The following is a 22,420-nucleotide window of genomic DNA, read 5'->3' as shown; positions in this document are numbered from 1 at the left end:
TTCTTACTTTCATGAAACACCTGATTTTTAAAAAAATTTACTATATTCCCTGGTGCAAAAAATATTTGAAGAAAGAATAAGTCTTTAAAACTCTATAAAAACTCAAAGTATTAGGAACCCTGAATAACTCCCTGAGTTTTTATTACCTATATACGTTTTTAGTAGACCTTTTACATGAAAAATTGAAATATTTTTTGTTAATTTTATATGAAAATTTAGGTCAAGTAGGTATATCCTGTAACTCGAAAATTGCGCATTTTTATACCATGTACATATGAAATAATTCATAGTATATTAAGTTTAGTCCCAAGTTTATAACGCTTAAAAATATTCATGCTACTAAAAAATTTTGATATAGGTGTTCACAGAATCACCTAATTAACCCATTTCCGGTTGTCTGCTCGTCTTTCCGTCTGTCTGTCAACACGATAACACAATAACGAAAAGAGATGTCAAGATAAAATTTTTATAGCGTACTGGTACAGTAAATCTGGCATTTTGACTGGAAAAAATTACAATACTCGATCTGAGGTTATGGATCGTTAGGGGGGCATGTAAATAACTTAAAAAAAAATTAAGAGAATTTTTCGTTCCGCTGTTTTTGAGAAAATCCAAAAAAATGGGGAAAAAAAATTTGGAATGCGTTTTTCTCGGAATCTATTGGTTTAAGGGAAAAGTTTTTCAAATAAAAAATGTAGAAGACATTGTCATCTACATTTTATGTCATTGGAGCAACGTCATACGAGTTAAATTACAAAAAGTAGGTGGCGTTAAAGTATCAAAAAAAGGTTTTTCACGATTTTCATTAAGAAAAAATGATGTTTTTGTAAAAGTGTAAATGAGAAAGTTGATTGACTTAAAATTAGCTTCAACTTTTATTTAAACAATTTTTTTGTAAAACTTACCGTTTTTGAAATACAGCTTGCTAAAAAATCTGAAAGTTAAGTTTTTTTAAATTTTGAAAAGGAGTACTTGATTTCCTTTTTATTTTCTTGGTTTATTTTAAACATAAATTGTTTTACTATAGCTCGGAAACGGTAAGTTTTTCATAAAAATTGTTTAAATAAAAGTTGAAGCTAATTTTGAGTCAAACAACTTTCTCATTTACACTTTTACAAAAACATCATTTTTTCTTAATGAAAATCGTGAAAAACCTTTTTTTTATACTTTAACGCCACCTACTTTTTGTAATTTAACTCGTATGACGTTGCTCCAATGACATAAAATGTAGCTGACAATGTCTTCTACATTTTTTATTTGAAAAACTTTTCCCTTAAACCAATAGATTCCGAGAAAAACGCATTCCAAATTTTTTTTCCCCATTTTTTTTGGATTTTCTCAAAAACAGCGGAACGAAAAATTCTCTTAATTTTTTTTTAAGTTATTTACATGCCCCCCTAACGATCCATAACCGCAGATCGAGTATTGTAATTTTTTCCAGGTCCGGCCTTTTTTTCGTCTATATTGACTGAATCATACTCAGGATATAAAAATTGAGATCGAGTTCGTAAATAAGCAATATAGGACAATTGAGTCTTGGGTCCGTAGGACCCACCTTGTAAACCGTTAGAGATAGAACGAAAGTTTAAATATAAAAAATGTTCCTAATAAAAAAATGAACAATTTTTATTATAAACATTTTTTTGTAAACATCATTGTTTACCCACGAGGACGCTAAATAGGTGCAAATTTTATAATATGTATTATATGGGAATATGAGTTATATGTGTGTGTGGTTATTTAAAAGTGGATATATTTTGTTATTTATGTGACGTCAAAAAACAAACGATGGCGACATCTACACTGTCTATACATAGTATGTAAATAATTTACTCAGTCAATTGTTAGTTTTCACTTGTTAACAATAAAAACACTATGAAAACAAGTGAAAACAAACAATTGACTGAGTTAATTGTTGAAATACCATGTATAGACAGTGTTGATTACTCTACCACATTACACATACATACATGTCATACATATTAAACTGATATAATACTACAATTTGCGCATAATATGCGCTCTCATGGGTAAACAGTGATATTTACGAAAAATGTTTCAAACAAAAGTTGGTTATTTTTTACATTTAAACTTTATTTCTATCTCTAACGGTTTACAAGATGGGTCCTACGAACCCAAGACCCAATTGACCTATGTTGCTCATTTATAAACTTGACCTCACTTTTTGATAAACTTGACTCACAAAAGGTGGTAGTGAATTTTTGTTTGTTGCATAAACAGTTTATTTTTAATTTTACACAAGAAAATGGTAATTAAGTTTTTTGAAATTGAATTTCCTACAATTTTGGTCCCTATCACTTTTTTCTTAGGATCGATATTTTTTATTTAATTCTGAAAAGTGTGGTTGTGAATTTTTGTTTGTTGCATTACTCGTTTATTTTTAATTTTACGCGAAAAATGGTTATCACCGCATTTTTTAGAAATTAATTTCTTATAATTTTGATCACCATAAATTTTTTTGTTAGGATCAATATTTTTTTCGGCCCTAATGTCAGAACGAGTCACCACGGACCCTCCTTAGCTTCTGAACGACGTCATGTGTAGTTGTGATGCAAACTGAGATGGCACCAGCTTGGTCGGGCCATCGACTAAACGATCCAAACGAAGGCTTTTTAAAAATGTAAGCAAGTAAAAAAAAATTGCATTTTTTCCATTGTATGAGATATTTCATTTACACCCCACTTTCCCTTTAAAGTTAGCGTGCGTCACACAAAAATATAAACCTTACAAAAAAAAGGCCGGCATCAAAGTTATTTCAATCTCAATTTTCAAAAGATTAGTTTATCATCGTTTATACGAAAAAAATTAATAATAAAGAACATATCAGAATAATCTATCTTAGGCAAAAATTGATGAGGACCAAAATTGTAAGAAATTTAATTCCAAATAACTCTGGTAATAACTATTTTTCGTGTAAAATTAAAAATAAACGAGTTATTCAATAAACAAAAACTCACCCCACCTTTTTCGGGTCTAAATAAAAAAATGTCGATCCTAAGACAAAATTGATGACAATAAAAACTGTAAGAAATTAAATTCCTAACAACTTTGGTAATAGCATTTTTTCCTGTAAAATTAAAAATAAACGAGTTATGCAAGAAACAAAATTCACGACCACTTTTTACGAATCTAAATCGAAAAATATCGATCCTAGGAAAAAATTGATAAGAACTAAAATTGTAGGAAAATTAATTTCAAATAATTTTGGTACCATTTTTCGTGTAAAATTGGAAATAAACGAGTTATTCAATAAACAAAAATGCAAACTATGTCAAAGCAGTGTTTGAAAATATTTTATTCTTATTAGTTGACGTCCCAGCACCATTCGTATAGCTTCGTGAATTTTCGGATCGTTTTCACCAATTTGAATTTTAATGATTTTCATTGTTTGTTTTTTCGGTCATATGGCTAAAAAAAAGTCGGCGAAAAAAATTAGCTCATTTATCGAGACATTTACTTTCATTTAAACAAATAATAATAAAAATGTGAAAAAGGTCTGTTCAGACATTTTCAGTCTGAATTAGACAGCCCAAAAACGTTTAGAAATTCAGAATTTCTAAGACTTTTTAAGAATTTTTAAGACTTATTATTAACCCGGAAGTCCTCAATAACAGCTCCGATTTCGATAACTTTTTAAAAATTTTCTTTTTTTATATTTTTTAAAATCAGAAAGCTTCCAGAGAATCGAAATTATCTTGAGAGGGGAAAGGCAATGTCCCGGTTGGTATATCGATGCCCAGCCTAAATCGCTAATGATAAAAGTTTGATGTTTCGAGATGAAATTGATTTTATGCTGTAGGAGTCATTTAAAAAAATATTTTTCGAAATTCATGAAATTCATTTCCTAAAGGGATTGAAAGTTTTTATAAAATATCTAGTCATTTTTTAGTAAAGAATTTGTCGTAACAAACGCAAAACAAAACCATGAAATAGTGAAACCGTAATTTTTGGGTTCACTACGAAATCGATTTTAAAAATTCTTTCATCTATAGAATGCTACATTATCAGCAAGTGTCATGGCCGTATTTTATTTAAAAAAAAAAAAAAAGGAGTTCGCATGAACAGTTAAAATCCATTAATTAGAGAACAAATGTGAAGGTAATGAATAGAATTGAAGCCTATAACGTGGATTTAATTGTTATTTATATTGATTAAATATGTGATCTCTTGCGTGATCTTTTTCCACAAAGAATATACTTTAACAACCCATGTGACTTCCTTGGTGGAAAAAATATTTGAAGAAAGAATAAATCTTAGAAAACTCTAAAAAAGTCTTAGAAATTCTGAAAAAATCTTAAGAATTCTGGACAACTCTGAATTTTTTAACGTTTTTGGACTAGTCTGAATAACTCTGATTCCCTAAGACTTTTCATAGTTTTTAATACTTTTTCAGAGTTTTCTAAGATTTATTAAGACTTCCACCAGGGTTGCTGATTCTATAGGTGAAGGAATTTTTAAAATCCTATTTCACCCTTTTAGGGGATAAATTTCGAAAAGTCCTTTCTTATGTGACACCTACAGTATAAAATCAATATCTGCTCTAAATTTCAAACTTCTGTCATTAGCGATTCAGGCTGGGAGTTGATAATAACAATAATAATAATAATGTTTATTCAAAATACAAAAATTGTTTGCATAGAATGTGTCAAAGATATATCATATACATAACAATGATAATAAATAATTACAAGGATATAAAAAATTAAAATAAATTAAGAAAAACAATGATAGGCCGTTCAAAATAACTGGAAATAAGCGATTTCATAAACTTATTCAAAGGAAAAAAAAAACTAAAAAAAGGAAGGTTTCAACATCTAGTTTAAAACCCAAATTACGCGTCTCAAAAGTGCTGGGGTTGCGTTAATTAACGCTATATATACATAAATAAACGATTTTTGGCCAATATCTCGGTAACTATTAACTTTATGAAAAATAGCTTAAAACAAAAAAAGTCGGAAATTTTCGTCCTTAATTAACAATATCTTGAAACTAATTAATTTTAGCCGTTTTCAAAACGATCAATTTTATATCTATTTTTCGTTAATTATATCCAATCATTATCCTCGAATTATGTGTAAAAATTCCTGAATTTCAATATTCGGGGGTTTTGAGTTCCAGAGAGCACCTGGAGATCGATACGCCCTGGTATCGGCATCGTCTATAGGAATTACTACCTGATTTTTAGTCGGTGTAAAATTTAGGCACCTTCATTTAGTTATCTACATCATCGAATATAGTGAAGCACTAGTACCCATATGTTCTGATGATAATTTTAAATATCATCAAGTTTGTTGACTTGTCAAAACTTCTCTTTGCTCTCAGTTATAAAACTTCATTAATATCATTAGGTACTCAGAAGAATAGCAAAATCAGGCTCTTTTATTAATACCTCGGGCGTACCAACTACATCTACATCAACATTAATGAAATTTTGGAAATTGAAATCATCAGTTTGGTCATCATAAAGATCCTCATCAGAACTAGGTTGCTCCGAATTTAAACAATCGCAAACTTTGTAGTGTTTAAAAAACTTATTACTTTTTAAACCTAATTTTCGACAGTAACATCTTCAAGATAACTACAAAAAATACCTTATATATCAACATAAATTTAGCGAGATTTCTTACATTTCAACATACGTCCAGGTGAGCGTTTGGTCTTTTTATACCATGTATATATGAAATATACATAGTATATTAAGTTTAGTCCCAAGTTTGTAACGCCTAAAAAAATTGATGGTACGAACAAAACTTTGGTATAGGTGTTCATAGAATTACCTAATTAGCCCATTTTCAGTTGTCTGTCCGTCTGTCTGCCAACACGATAACTCAAAAACAAAAAGAGATATCAAGATGAAATTTTTACACCGTACTCAGGACGTAAAAAGTTCGTAAATGAGCAACATAGGTCAATTGGGTCTTGGGTAGGACCCATCTTGTAAACCGTTAGAGATAGAACAAAAGTTTAAATGTAAAAAATGTTCCTTATAACAAAATAAACAACTTTTGATTGAAATATTTTTTTGTAAACATCACTGTTTACCCACGAGTTGCTAATTAGGTGCAAATTTTATAGTATGTATTAAAATGGGAATATCAGTTATATGAGTGTGGCTATTTAAGAGTGGATATCTTTTGTTATTTACGTGACATCAAAAAACAATCGTTTGCGTCATCGACACTGTCTATACATGGTATTGCAACAATTAACTCAGTCAATTGTTTTTTTTCACTTGTTTATCATTACATTCGGAATCAGGGACCACAAAAACCCCCGATTAACAAAATTCAGTGCTTTTTATACATATTTCGAAGATAATAATTGGATGATTAATGAAAAATATATATAAAATCTGGCTGAAGATATTCAAGTTTTTACTACATTTTATTTAGGAAAATAAAATTTCCGACAATTTTTGTTATAAACTTTTTTTCATGAAGTTGATGGTTTCCGAGATATTGGCCAAATATCGTTTATTTATGTATACATAGCGTTAATTAACGCAGCCCCAGCACTTTTGAGACTGCGGGTTAGTAGGGTCTTAAAAAGTTCACGCAAAAATATTTTGAGCGGACCATAACAAAACTATAATAATAAATAAAATGAAATCTTTCAAACATCCAGTAATAAGGCTGAATTTGCTTGTTAAATAATAGATAGGTATATAAAAATCTTTCAAGAGATAAAATTGATAAGCGATATTTTAATACAATATAAAACTTATAACGAATTACATATTAAACATTGCTTAACTAACTATGCCTGCCAAAGTAAATGAGTTTAAAACAAAATTTTTAAAAAAATTATGGATTGTCGAATTACCGAGAAATGATCATGAACTTGCGATTTTTTGCATTGGCTTCAGAAAATTATCCTAAAAAATCTATATGGTTTAAAGCGGAACTTTTTAGTTTTAATCCCAGCGGCATTGGAGTGAAGGGTGTTTAAATCGTAAAATAAATCAGATAGAATAAAATAAGTTTTAAAAGATTTTAAAAAGGTTAAAATGCTAAAGTAGCTCGAAAAAGATATTTCTGTTAATAAACCCCTTTATGCACATTCCCCTACCTTTCGGGGTTCTGAAGGCTCTCGAAATGAAAAAGGCCATTTCTTTGAAAATTAAGATTTTTAATTTACCGCCCCCCTCTTTTAGCTTACATAATTGGACTCACGAAATGAAAATTACCTTTAACAAATTAAATATTTTGACTGAAATTATGAGATCAGCGACCATAAAAACCCTTTTATACGTCATTAAAAGTCAATTTGCAAAAAAATGATCTTTTTACCCGACTATACAATGGCGAGGGTTATGTGTTTGGTACATATGTATGTATGTTCATCTGATCTGTTCCCATCTAGCTTCTAAACTACTGACCATAATTTTACAAATGAGATATCGTTAGAAGCATTTTGATTGCCCGACGGTTATAGGCTATGTGGCGTCACATTAAATTGAATATGGCGCTCTCTACAGGACATAAAGCTATGATCGAAAAACACATTTCGATTTAATGATAGCGTGTTTGGCATCAAATTACCGGGCGTAGTTGCTTCTTTTCAAAAATATATTGTTATAATTAATCACGAAATTATAACCGCAAAATAGTTTAAAGTGTATCTATTTTCGACTGTTCCCACCTAGCTTCTCAACTGCTTACCATAGTTTGACAAATGAGGTATTGTTAGAAGCGTCTTGATTGTCCGTTGGTTATAGGCAATGTGGCGTTACAATTAATTGAATATGGCGAAAATTAATTGAATATCCTAATTTCGCTTTAATGATAGCGTGTTTGGTATCAAATTAAAGGGCGTTTTTCAAAAATGTATATATTCTTACATTTTATCATGAAACTATAACCCCAAAATAGTTTAAATAAAAATCGTGCTCTTAAAAGTATGAAAACAAGAAAAAAATTTCATCTGAAATTGTTATGATAAATAAAATCGTCATTACAGTCGGGGGACCTCGAAAAGTACCAGTTTTCCACATGACCGAAAAGAGGTCCCCTGGCTGTAATGACGATTTTATTTATCATAACAATTTCAGATGAAAATGTTTTCATACTTTTAAGAGCACGATTTTGAAACAGCATCGGGGTTTTAGTTTCTAAACTTTATTTTATTCATTTTGAGAGTCTTTTAGAACCCTGAAAGGGCGATGGGAGGTGCGCAAAGGAGTTTATTAATAGAAATATCTTGTATTTCGGGCTACTTTAGCATTTTAATCTTTTTAAAATCTTTTAAAACTTATTTTATTCATTGCAGTGTAATAACCGAAAATTAATAAATTATATTTAAAATCTACAATTTTGTCTAGGTAACTTTTTTCAATAAAATGAAAAATAACAAAGCTATCAACAAAAACATGAGAAAATTTCCAAACAAATTTTCAAAAAAAAAAAAAAAAAACATCATTTCTGTCTCTGCAATTTCTGATACTGAAGAAGATGAACTGCTACTGCTCAGACCACGAGCGACATTATCCGTTCGACTATCCCTGTAATAATCGTAACATGAAATATGTACGGTAACTTCAGAAACAGTTTGTAACAATTGTTCATTATCCACATCGTTTTTGGCGTTTGCTCGATCAAGCAAATTTTTCACTCCTATGGGGCCTTTTATTAAAAAAATCATCTAAGCTACAAAATCCAATAGACAGCGAGGACGCTCTAGTTACTTCATATTTAGCATCGTGGGCTCCTTGACAATAAAATAGTATTTTGATTTCAAATAAAGCGCATGCACTTACTTTGTTAAAAAGTCTAAATCAAATAAAGCATATTTAAAGCGGTACTACTAAGAGAGTCCCGTCAGTACACTAAAGGTGAATCAATTAAATTGATTATTTAGGGTAACTGGTGAACAATACCCCTTAAAATTTAAATCCAAATTAAACTTATTTCTTAAACTACACTTACCATTTGTGCCCGTAAATTCAGTTTCGATTGTGTCACCGATATAGCCCGGGATTTAGGTTTCCTATCCCTTATTCTTTCTTTAGCGAATTCTTCTTTAATATTTGATGTTTGACTTCCAGAATCGCCATCTTCCATTTTGATTTAAAATTAAAAATATTCTTTTTATATTTTAATAATTAAAAAAAAATTGATACCAAATTTGATCATTAAAAAAAATTGATATCAAATTTGATAATTCAATTAAAAATATTAAAAAACGTAAAAATGCATAAAACATTAAAAATTATAAATAATTTTGTATGTAAACAATATTCTTCATTTGTTGTTGATAGGTTATTTCCATAGAGATAATGTGAGATAGAGGCGTAATAGCATAGGAAATTGTCTCGCAGCCTGGTAACGCGCGAATATTTTGTATTATTGGTAACGCACATAAAAAAATCTACCAAACTCAATTTACTGCGTATCCCTGGTGGAAAAAATATTTGAAGAAAGAATAAGAAATTCTGAACAAGTTTTAGGAACTTTGAATTTCTCAACGTTTTCGGACTAGTCTAATTCAGAGTTATTCAGAGTTCTTAATACTTTTTTAAAGTTTCTAAGACTTTTTCAGAGTTTCCTAAGACTTATTAAGACTTATTCTTTTTTCAAATATTTTTTCCACCAGGGATGATTTTTATTAAAATCTGTAGACATTAATTAGAATAACGTTTTTTGAATGTTTTCGTTCTTCTAAACAAAAAAATTTTCAAAATATTCATAAACCTATAACCTATAATATTACAAAGCCAAAATAAATTGAAACATCATTGACAATACATGCTTGTATATACTGGTCTAGAGACAAAGACATCTATACGCGTAGTTTTTTTAGGTCCCTCTCTATAACGATCAACCGTTTGGATGGCCACGTTACGGTTCTATGTTATTACTTCTATGGTTATTTCTCATTAACTTAGGCCGGCCATACACTTTACGGTATGTATACCTGTACAGTTAAACCTGTACATATATACCGGTAAGATATATCTGTGCAGGTTAGAGCTACCGTAAACCGGAAGTATTCTACTCAGTCGAAAAGAAGCGTCGAAATAAAAACGACGTGGTCTCTGTTCAAGGAACAAGCCGTAACTAGCCTTATACCTGTAAAGGTTGGCCAAACGGGCTCACACACACGGTCAGGTCTACTTGCCTGCACAGGTAGTAAAAATCTTCTTGACTGTGCAAGTAGAAAAAAGTGTAAAATAAGGAATTTTTTTGTACCTCAATCTACTGGGCCAGTTTTTAAAATGCTCTGGAAGGTGCATAGATCAAAATATACATCTTACTTGATGCTGCTAGAAAGTTTGACCATTGCTATTGGTTAAATAAACAAATGATTGGAAACCATTTTTGGGTTGATTTTTGACAATTTTAATAATTGAAAATATACAACAAAATAAGCCAAAACATTCGACAAAATGGACTAAAAAGGTATATTCGGGAGCTTTTGGGACGCTGATCACAATTTCAATATACTCCCCCCTCTGGGGGTAGTTTACTCTCGGCTGGTCCAAAACAGCAATATTCTGTAAATATTCAATAAAATTGGTCAAAAAATAAACTCGGATGTTTTTAGGGTCGATAATTACAATTCCGAAGTCAGAATTTCGATATACTCTGACATCCCCTCTCTCTCTGACATAATTCATAATTTTGTTGAATATTTAAAGTTGCTGCTTTTCGTCGAATTTTTACAGTTTCTGACTTCAATTCTGACTACGGAGCCGTGATCATTGACCCCGAAAATCTCCGAGTATAATTTTTTTCGTCCATTTTGTTGAATATGTTCAGAATATGAGCCAGCGGGGGAAATTACCCCAGAATGGGGGGAATCGTTCAAATTTCACGATTCAAATTTCGGAATCGTGATCAGCGGTCTCAAAACCAACGAGTACATGTTTTTGATCCATTTTTTTGATAAATTACAGAATATTGCTATTTTGGACCAGCGGAGAGAAATACTCCAGGGGGAGAGTCTCTAGCCAATTTTGTTAAATATTTTAAAAGTTTTCAAATTTACAAAAATCACCTTAAAAATGAATTATAGAAATTGGCCTATTTAGCCCATAGCAATGGCCAAACTTTCTAGTTGCACCACGTTAAATGTAGATTTTGATGTATGCACCTTCCTGAACATTAAAAAAAAAGATTGGGTCAATAGGTTGAAGTACAAAAAAACTCTCTTTGAAATGCTAAAATGAAACTTCTATAAGGTAAACCTCTCCGATATTTCGTAACGTGTATGCCCGACCTAAGAGCCAGTAGCTGATAAACGATATTTTAACAAACCCTATATTTTCGGTAATTACTCTCTAATATCAGTAGCCTACATTTTCTGTTATTATTTTTCATAGTTAAAAATTTGTCCAGGCGAAGGTATTAGGTAGCAACAACACTGAGCAAGAGCTGTACTATTAGAAGTGAAAGGTCCGACCAATTTTTAATTGTCCCGCAGGTTATAATTGATGATCATTATTTTATCTTATTTTAATAGGAAGTTAATCGATTCTTTGAAGCACTGTAAACTTTGGTCCGACACTTCTGGTATGTTCCATGTTCTCGAGGTCTCTAGAGTGCGATAGGAAGGCCCTAATGATACTTTATATGTATTATAGCGCTAGCGTTATAACATGAAAGTTCAGAATCAATATCAGAAGCTTTTATGATATGTACTTGTTTGGTATTTAATGAATGGTCTTGATGAGGTTATTCCAATATAGTATATGTTATACAAAAAGAAAAAAAATAGTGCCCTATAAATTTTTCAAAGAGTCTTTGGGTGGGGATATTTCTGGGGGTTCTAGGGATCATTTTTTCGGGAAGATGTTTTAATTGTTTTAAGGTTATTACATAAAAAGAATAAAAAGGTAGGCAACTCTACAGAACATAAAATGTTTCTCAAAAAGACCCTAAACAGGTGACGGCGGTGACCGTCCATTAGAAGTTTGTGGAGAACTAGACATAATAGAATCTTAAAATTGGTATTCCACCATAGCTGTTTGGGATAAGTCTGCCTAAATTATTTTTAGATTTGCGTGGGCCCTAAAAGGGTTCTTTCAAATGGAATGCCCAATTTATTTTTACATAACTCGCTTAAGTCAGTATTTATGAGTATCTTTTGTAATAAAGTGACCTTATTGTAATAAAGTGTCTTCTTAATCGTTAAGGTTTTCGAGATAAACGATATTTATTAGAAATTTTACAACAAATATACGTGTTGTAAAAAGGCTGTAACTTCCATATTAAATTAGGTAGAAGGTTACAAGCAGGCTAATAAGAGCTACAAAATTTAACCATATGTGAAATCTTAAAAAACAATCTATTTAATGTTTGAAGTATTTAAAATTGTACCTTTATCCTCTAGTTCGATTCACTTTTATGACATATAATTAGTAGGATATATATATATTTATATATATATATATATATATATATATGTATATATATATATATATATAACGTGTTCTGTTATTAACTGCAGAAACCAAACTTCCCAAAATAAGCTCATCAAGAGAGCAACAATAAAACTATTTTCCAAATTTGGATCTGAGCCTTAATTTGGGAGCTACAGGTATGACAAAAATTGATAAATTTGATTATTCACTGACTATCATTCGATAACCAGTAGCCAATGATAATCAGAAGATATTAGTAAATTTTTTTTAAATAATATTCAACTGAGGTAGGGATTTTTAAAAATTATAACATGATTTGATTGGATTATATTATTTTGCAAAAACATTAAATTATTGTATGTAAACAAACAAACTATGTGACAAGTGTGGTTTGTTTTCTTAGGTCCAATGATAAGTTGTTTACTTATAATAATTATTATTTTCTCAGAATAATAGAATAAAAATATTAAAAGTGGGACAATTTAATAATTTTATACATTTTTTATTCTATTATTCTGAGAAAGTAATAATAATTATAAGTAAACAACTTATAATTATTGTCCCATAGTTTGTTTGTTTACGTGCAATAATTTAATGTTTTTGCAAAATAATATAATACAATCGAATCATGATATAATTTTTAAAAATCCCTACCTTAGTTGAATATTATTTAAAAAAAATTTACTAATATCTTCTGATTATCATTGGCTACTGGTTATCGAATGATAGTCAGTGAATATTCAAATTTATCAATTTTTGTCATACCTGTAGCTCCCAAATGAAGGCCCAGATTCAAATTTGGAAAAGAGTTTTTTTGTTGCTCTTGATGAGCTTATTTTGGGAAGTTAGGTTTCTGCAGTTAATAACAGAACACGTTATAAGAATGGAAGCTGGCTGATCGATCAACGCACAGCTGAAACCACTGGGTCTAGAAGCCTGAAATTGTGTACAGACGTTTCTTAAATAACGTAAGTGAGCACTAAGAAGGAGTTTTTGGAAATTCATCCCCTCAAGAGTTAAAAAGAGAATGTGAATTTTGTATATGGGAACCCCATGTTAATAATTTGAATGGCAGATATAGATAAACGTATGTTAAATTGTAACTAAGGTTTTTTTATCTAATTTTTTTTACTAAAGTACGAAAATTATTGGTTTAAATTTCTTGTGTAAGTTTATCCTTAGTCCGTATTTATTTTATATTTTACTTCGCAAGTTTTTATTTTTGGATTCGTTTTTCTATTCCGAAAACTTGCGAAGTAAAATATTAAATAAATACGTACTAAGGAGAAACTTACACAAGAAATTTAAACCAATAATTATCGTATTTAGTAAAAAAAAATTAGGCCTTTGTTAAGTAGGTGCTTGACTTTTATCTGAAGAATACTTTGATTGTTTAAATTTAAATTTTGATGTTTAAAAAAAGTTGTGAAAAAATTATAACGTCTAACATTAGAGGGGAGGAGGAAGGTAGTAGGGGGTTAACGATTTTTTGTTGTTCTCCTATACAGGTGCGTGTAGGTATGAAGTCACCGAAAAGTTGCTAATGTAATACTTTAATGCTTCTTTACGGAAAAGTTACTCAATAAATTTATGTCATTTTTATAAATTTGTTTCGAAGAATTTTTTTCTCTACGGGATTTCACAACTTTTTTGGGCTGACGTAATTGAGTTTATTGGGATTCTGTGACATCTACGCCTTTTTACACATTTATGTTTTTGGTGGAATTATTTTTAACGTAGTTACAGCGCTCCAAAGTTGGCCGGGTTTATCAAAGCTAAAAATATGTTTCCACCCCTTTTTTCAAGATGGGGGACAAGAGCGCCAACTCCACAAACTTGGGGTTAAGGTTGTATTGACCCCCCGACATGTTCCATAAATAAAATCGCGTCCCCTTTAAAATGTTCAGACAATGTAACATTTCAATGGACTAAATATCTATCCCATTAATAGCTCCATATATTTAACAGACAAAATTATTTTTCATTCAAACTATTTCCATTCATTTGGGAATCGTTTGGGAGGATTTGTGCATATAATTTTAGAATTTGGGAATTATTAGTTTTCCTGTAATTATTGATTCTTTTTTCAGCGTATAGTTAGCAGGTAGGAAATTAAATCAACTTAATTTTTATGTTATTCGAAAAGATTCATTTGGGAATTACGATAAACAAGGTTTCAGGGTTTAGGAGTATATAATTAATTAATTATACCTATTTTTTAGTTGATTTATGGGTTATGTTAATTACAAAGAGGTTATATATAACATAGAGAAACCGCAAAAAGAGATCGTCTTGCCACTTTGATTTTATTTTATAGAAGTAATAATATGAGACAGACGAAGGCAGCTATACGTGTACTTTTTTTAGGATCCTCTCTATAACAATCGACCGTTTGGATGACCACATTACAGTTCTATGGTTATTTAACCGTACATCTGAATGGTAGTATGGCGCCAATATTCAAATATAACTGTATAATTTATGGAAATGTAAAGTTTTATTTTTCATTTTCGTTTGGGAAGATTTAGGAATATAATTTTTTTATTTAAGACTGATTAGTTTTCGAGTAATTAATTAGTTTTTCAAAGCGTATCGTTAGCAGGTCAGAAATTAAATTTTCGCCATTTTTACGTTATTTGATAATAATTTACATGGAGACTAAACTTATTTATTTGGGAATAACATTAAACACGGTTTCATCATTTGGAATTACATTTATTTTGTAGTTGGTTTATTTTGGTTATGTAAATCTACTTAGAACTTACTAGATTATGGCGGCAATATTCAAATGCTACTTCGTTTAGAATTTTTTTTGTTTTTTTTTTTTTAATTTATAAAAATGTTAAGTTTTATTTTTCAATCAAACTGTTCTTCCCAGTGAACACATGGCCTAAATATGACGCCAGGCATATATGTATGACTTCACCTATAGGTCATATAAAGATCATAGGTCATAGGTTATATTTTACGTAAACATGACATAATGGTGACTCAATTTATGATGTCAATATGATGTCATATTGAATTACCTCACTATAATGTCATGCTGACATCAAGTTTGATTTTGATATGATGTCATTTTAATGACTTTAATGTTACGTAAAACTGATATAATATTTTAATCATATTGTGACGTCATATCAAAATCATAAGTTTACGTTTTATTTACGTAAATTGTGAAACATATTCTTACCTAAGAAACATGTCATACTGTTACGTAAAACTGATATAATATTTTAATCACATTGAGACATCATATCAAAGTCATAAGTTTATGTTTTATTTACGTAAATTGTGAAACATATTCTTACCTAAGAAACATGTCATACTGTTACGTAAAACTGATGTAATATTTTAATCACATTGTGACGTCATATAAAAATCATAAGTTTACGTATTATTTACGTAATATGTGAAACATATTCTTACCTAAGAAACATGTCATACAGTTACGTAAAACTGATGTAATATTTTAATCACATTGTGGCGTCATATCAAAGTCATAATTTAATGTAATATTTACGTAATATGTGAATCACACAAATATGCCTTACTGTTACGTAAAGAAACAAATCATCTTTACGTTATAATATTGATTCGCAACTTATGTATTTGTATGATTCATATTATGTCAATAATCCATAAATTTATGACTTTGACATGACGTCACAATGTGATTAAAATATTACATCAGTTGTAACAGTACCTAAGACATATTTCTTAGGTAAGAATATGATTCAGTTATTATGTCATTTTTACGTTATAACTTTGATTTGCTACTTATGTAATTGTACGATTCAAATATTATGTAAATAATACATAAACTTATGTATGATTTCACAATTATGACTTAAATTTGATATACCTGAAGTCATAATTTTGTTTTTTACGTACAAGTTATTTCATCATTTACATGAGATATAAATCATGTTTTGACGTAAATATAACAACAATATTATTATACCTTCTATAAATTATGATTTCTTATACTTTCTTAAGAACAAGTGACAACAAACTATTGACTGAGTTAATTTTTGAAATACCATGAATAGACAGTGTTGATTACTCTATCACATTATACATACATACATGTCACACATACATAACTGATAATACCATACTGTAAAATTTGCATCTAATGTGTGCCCTTGTCAGTAAACAGTGATGTTTACAAAAAAATGTTTCAAACAAAAGTTGTTTATTTTTTTATAAGGAACATTTTTTATATTTTAACTTTTGTTCTATCTCTAACGGTTTACAAGATGGGTCCTACGTACGTAAGTTTATAACAAAAATTGTCGGAAATTTTGTTTTCCTAAATAAAATGTAGAGTAAAAACTTGAATATCTTCAGCCAGATTTTATATATATTTTTCATTAATCATCCAATCATTATCCTCGAATTATGTATAAAAAGTACTGAATTTTGTTAATCGGGGGTTTTTGTGGTCCCTGATTCCGAGTATAATGATAAACAAGTGAAAAAAAACAATTGACTGAGTTAATTGTTGCAATACCATGTATAGACTGTGTTGATGACGCAAACGATTGTTTTTTGACTTCACGTAAATAATAAAAGATATCCACTCTTAAATAGCTACACTCTTATAACTGATATTCCCATTTTAATATATACTATAAAATTTGCACCTAATTAGCAACTCGTGGGTAAACAGTGATGTTTACAAAAAAATATTTCAATCAAAAGTTGTTTATTTTTTTATAAGGAACATTTTTTACATTTAAACTTTTGTTCTATCTCTAACGGTTTGCAAAATGGGTCCTACGGACCCAAGACCCAATTGACCTATGTTGCTCCTTTACGAACTCGAACTCGCCTTTTATGTCCTGAATATCTTTTTTCGTTTTTGAGTTATCGTGTTCACAGACGGGCAGACAACCGAAAATGGACCAATTAGATGATTTTATGAACACCTATACCAAAATTTTTTTTCGTAGCATCAATATTTTTAAGCGTTACAAACTTGGGACTAAACTTAGTATACTTTGCATATTACATATATGCATGGTATAAAAAGAGATGAAGAAATTTAATATTTAGTTATTATATTGTACAGTAACAGTGTAAAAGTGATCAGAATTTGCAATGAAAAAAATACACACATTTGATTTTACAAAGTTTGATGTTTGATGTAAATGTAAAAGTTATATTTTTTGACAGAACTCTTCTATTTATAAAAATGTCCGTCCTTTTTCTAATATAATTTACGTCACCTAGGAAGTGAAAATTGAAGTGGGAGGATAACTACGTTTTGCCTAAGGAGGTAAAAAGATTTTCACCCCCCCCCCCCCCAAGGGATAGAATAGAAACTTTGAATGTTGCATTTATTTATATCTAATCTTAAGTCAAAAAATAAGTTTCAAGCTTTTAGGTTTAAAAATTACATTATTTTCACACAAACTTGCGTCCATTATTTCAACCCCTTACAGCCCTTTTATTGCATTATGTAGCCAATGTCCTTTCTCAGACTCTAGACTATTTCTGTACCAAATTTAATTTAAATCGGTTCATTAATTTATTCGTGATTGCGTAACACACAGAAAAACAAACAGGCAGAGCTATTTTCGCATTTATAATATTAGTAAGGACTAGTAAGAATTTGTTTGTTACATAATATATTGCTTAATGTATATGCAATTACAATATTTAATAAAAACTCCAAACTTAACATTACTTACATTATTAATAACAGATGTCCATAAATTGTATATCCTTCACCCTAATGAATGAAATTTCGAAACAAAAAATATGATTTTTTTAATTTCTTTTTTTCACTCCTTAGGCAAGACGTAGTCATCCGCCCACTTCAATTTTCACTTCTTAGGTAACGACATATTACATTTCACGAGCAGATTTTCACTTTCATCCGCGCATACTCCACCCACGCATCATTGATTTTATCTGCCATTACCGAGAAAGGTCCCCTCCACACCCCTTTACATAATGACAACAACATTGGAAGTACTACAGATCGCGAGCAGAACACGTCTGTCCATAGGGCCATTCTATCTCTTAGTCCATATGGCCATTTTTTTATGTTGAATTTTTTATGTTTGAAAGAATTCTGAAAAACACATACCTATAATTTTTTTAATATGTCGATTTTGAACTAATATTAGCGATTTTCAATCATAACATTATACTATACCCACTTAAGTTGATTTAAAAATTACAAAATTACACATTGGTTGATTTTAAATTGTAAGGAAGCGAGCAACCACTTCCTGCAGAATGGGCGGTACACTCGATTCTATGACTACCACTTTTTCCACCGATAAAGCGACTCGGCGTCGTTCCATTAAATGAAGCACGGCGATTCGGGAACAGGGATAAACGGTGCCGACGTTGTGGTTATGTCAATGAGACATTGTCACACGTACTGAATTATTGTACCGTCCATTCAGCGGCGTGGCAAGGTCGGCATAATACCATCCAAGACCGTCTTGCTCGCGGATCGCGTATACCCCGGGTGGCGTACGGAGTACTCTTCGTCCTGACCTGGTGGCCCTGATTGAGGCTAGTTAGGCAGATGCCCTAGAGGTGGTTCGGCAGCAAAAGCTCGACAAATGTAACCAACTTGCTGCTGAGTTATCCTCGAAAGGCTATATGGTCTCATTGGACGTTTTTGTCGTTGGTTCGCTCGGGTCCTGGCTAGCTCAGAACTACAGGGTTGCGAAGTCTTTGGAAATATCTCCAAAATATACGCAGGCCAAGGCACAGTTAATGGCACTGGTCACGTGACATATATATTGAACATCTAACCGGACAGGGACAGTACCATGATCAGCCTCTGTGACCCTGCACACAGGTATTGGATGGCTGGAACACCTATGCCATCCCTTCCCACCACCATCTGTGATATTATTATGTGCTTGTGAATCACAAGTTGTGATATGTGTGTGCTGTGTAATTTATTGATTTATTTCTATGTGATATGACACTTTCATTTCTCTGTTTTTAAAAAACTATTTTAATTATTTATTGAATTATTAATGTGTAGTCCAATATTTATTTATCTGTTTTTAACAATTTTAACCTGATTTTATTTTTATATATATATTTTTTTTTTTTTGCTACACTTTGTTCGATTATCTACTGTTAACATGCATATTTTGTAATTTTATATCTTTTAAAGATTATTAAAATATTACACTTTCGTTGAACACGTTTGTTAATTTTTATTCTTCGGTTTTAAATTGTAACATTATTTTCCTCGATTTTAAATTATGAGATTCTTTGTAACATTCCTCAATTTTAAAATATAACATTTCTCGATTTTAAATTATAACATGCCTCGATATTAAATACAACACAAATTTTATTAATTAACTAGAGCTTTACCCACCCGCTTCGCTGGGTTTAAAAGTAAAGATTGATAAAGATTGCTCTCGCTCATCCTCTTTCTATAACACTCGAAATAATAAACCAATAGCTGTTCGCCACCTTGACTATAGTACTCGTCACAAAGCTAAAATTTTGTATGATTGATTTAATTATAGTTAAGTATCAAAACGTGCTTTTGCCTGGGGTAGCGCGGTTGCAAGAATACCCCCGCTATTTTTATAATTGTAAATTTAAAAAAAAAATATTGTTTCACACGTCTATCGTTTACATATGTTTTAATTAAAGTACCTGCCAGGTGTGTTTAAAATTGTGACAAACTTACGTATATTATAATATACTTTAACAAGTCTGCCGTTTATGTTTGTTTTTTTAATTCTTGCTATTTTAATTGAGTAAAAAAATTGGCAGAAGATTTTCTCGGTTGTAAATACTTGTAAATTGTCGAGTTCGAACACGAATGCATAAAACATGCGTAAACGGCAGACTTGTTAAGGTATATTATAAAATACGTCCGTTTGTCACAATTTTAAACACACCTGACAGGTACATACTTGCAACTGCAAGAATTTTCTGCCAATTATTTTATGAAATCCAGGTAACGGCAGACGTGTGAAAAAATTTTTTTAACTTCCCGCTAAGAAAGTAGGAAAGTTATTGTTTTCACCCCGTTTTGCCAAAATCGAGTTTTCATCAGATCTCGACGTTTTAAGGTGTCAGGAAGCTTCCCTGACTACTTCCGCGAGGGTGTCTGTATGGCTGTATGTATGTATGAGTGTGTGTTTAAAACAGTGTTTAAAACAGTATCTAATCTATCACATTTCTACACAAGTTTTATTATCTTATTCCCTCTATTTCCAATACTCCGTTCAAAAATTTAGTATGATTGTAAAAATTTAATCAGATTTTAGTCTAAGATCACATCTAATTACAATAAAATGCGAGTGGATATAACATCAGAATAGATAAAATTTTTTACACGTTATGAGTCAATACTTAGCGGTAAGTTACAGGGATGACCTGCAGGGACAACCGTTTTCCAAATTTTTTTATTTACAATTATAAAAATAGAGGGGGTATTCTTGCAACCGCGCCACCCCAGGCAGAAGTACGTTTTGATCTTTAACTATAATTAAATCAATCATACAAAAAATTGTAGCTTTGTGGCGAGAACCTTAGTCAAGGTGGCGATGTTTTGTATTGACTATTTTTACACAAATCTGTAATTTATGGTAATATCAAATTTAATTAATTAAAAATTTTTTTTTATTAATATATCTTTATAATTTAAATCTCATGTGTTATTCTGAAGTATGAGCTATATTGCTGTACAGTTTCATTAAAAACCATTCGCTAGTTTTAGCGTGAAAGCGTAAAAAACAAACAACATGCTTACTTTCTGTATGTAAAATAGTAATAATTCATTGAGTATATCAGAGAAGATGACCGTGAAATATTTTTTATTGACTATTTTTACAGAAATCTGTAATTTATGGTAATGTCAAATTAAATTAATTTTTTTTTTATTAATATATCTTTATAAATTATAGTTCATTTGTTATTATAATATATCAGCAATATTGCTGTACAGTTTCATTAAAAACCATTCGCTAGTTTTAGCGTGAAAGCGTAACAAACAAACAAACAAGCTTACTTTCGCATTTATAATATATAGAGATAGAGATAGAGATAAACAAAAACAAATGAATTTTTAGTGATGTGCCAACTCGGAAAAAACAAAACTCGATTTAACCCGAGTTAAAATTCATGTAACTCGGGTTAACTAGATGGAAGAGTTAAGGTTTTTTTAAAATTTTTACCAATTTATTCCCTCACCTTCGCATTAATAGTAAAAAAAATTAAAACAGACAAATTATATTTTTATCTGTTTCAATTCTTTCATTTTTTATACTAACTAAAGTAAAAAAAGGAAATTATTGTTTGAAAGCGAATCATTTATTTATGTATTTTTAGCTGTAATTTTAATTTTTTTTAATATTTCATTCGGTTTTCAAACTCTAGTCAGAGAGAATTCAACTCGAGTTGGTTACTCGAGGCAGAGATTATATCAGTAAACAGATGAATAAGTTAAATGCGCAAGTTTAAGGTGTTTTTATTTCTAACTGACAATGATAGATGGTGTAACAAGCTAGTAAATTAAAAATAAAAACAAAACAAGTGAAAACAAACAATTGACTGAGTTAATTGTTGAAATACCATGTAAAGACAGTGTTGATTACTCTGTCACATTACACAAAGATACATGTCACACATATATAACTGATAATCCCATATTAATACATAGGTACTATAATACATAGTGTTGATGCGCAATCGTTTGTTTTTTTGACGTCACGTAAATAACAAAAGATATTCACTTTTAAATAGACACACACACAACTGATATTCCTATATTAATACATACTATAAAATTTGCACCTAATTAACGCCCTCGTGGGTAAACAATGATGTTTACAAAAAAATGTTTCAAACAAAAGTTTTTTTATTTTTTTATAAGGAACATTTTTTACATTTAAACTTTTGTTCTATCTCTAACGGTTTACAAGATGGGTCCTACGGACCCAAGACCCAATTGACCTATGATGCTAGTAGTATAGTCATGTACCTCCTGGCGCAGTTTGACCTCAAGTAACCCCGCTTGGATGGTACACTTTT

At 30.3% G+C, this 22,420-nt stretch overlaps 1 protein-coding gene across 1 annotated transcript in view; it reads right to left on the bottom strand.

The window, feature by feature from the left end:
* LOC123298959 (dynein axonemal heavy chain 8-like) overlaps window positions 1–9,080 on the bottom strand; it is a 36,095-nt gene extending 27,015 nt beyond the window's left edge. The window contains exon 1 of the mRNA XM_044881059.1: window positions 8,946–9,080. Within this exon, the coding sequence (XP_044736994.1) occupies window positions 8,946–9,080 (135 nt within the window). The remainder of the gene's footprint in view (window positions 1–8,945) is intronic.
* Window positions 9,081–22,420: the final 13,340 nt, after the last annotated feature.

This window comes from Chrysoperla carnea, chromosome 4 (assembly GCF_905475395.1).
Source record: "Chrysoperla carnea chromosome 4, inChrCarn1.1, whole genome shotgun sequence".
Classification (NCBI taxonomy): Eukaryota; Metazoa; Arthropoda; class Insecta; order Neuroptera; family Chrysopidae; genus Chrysoperla; species Chrysoperla carnea.
The sequence above is the reverse complement of the archived record's forward strand: the minus strand, read 5'-3'. Positions and strand labels throughout refer to the sequence as shown.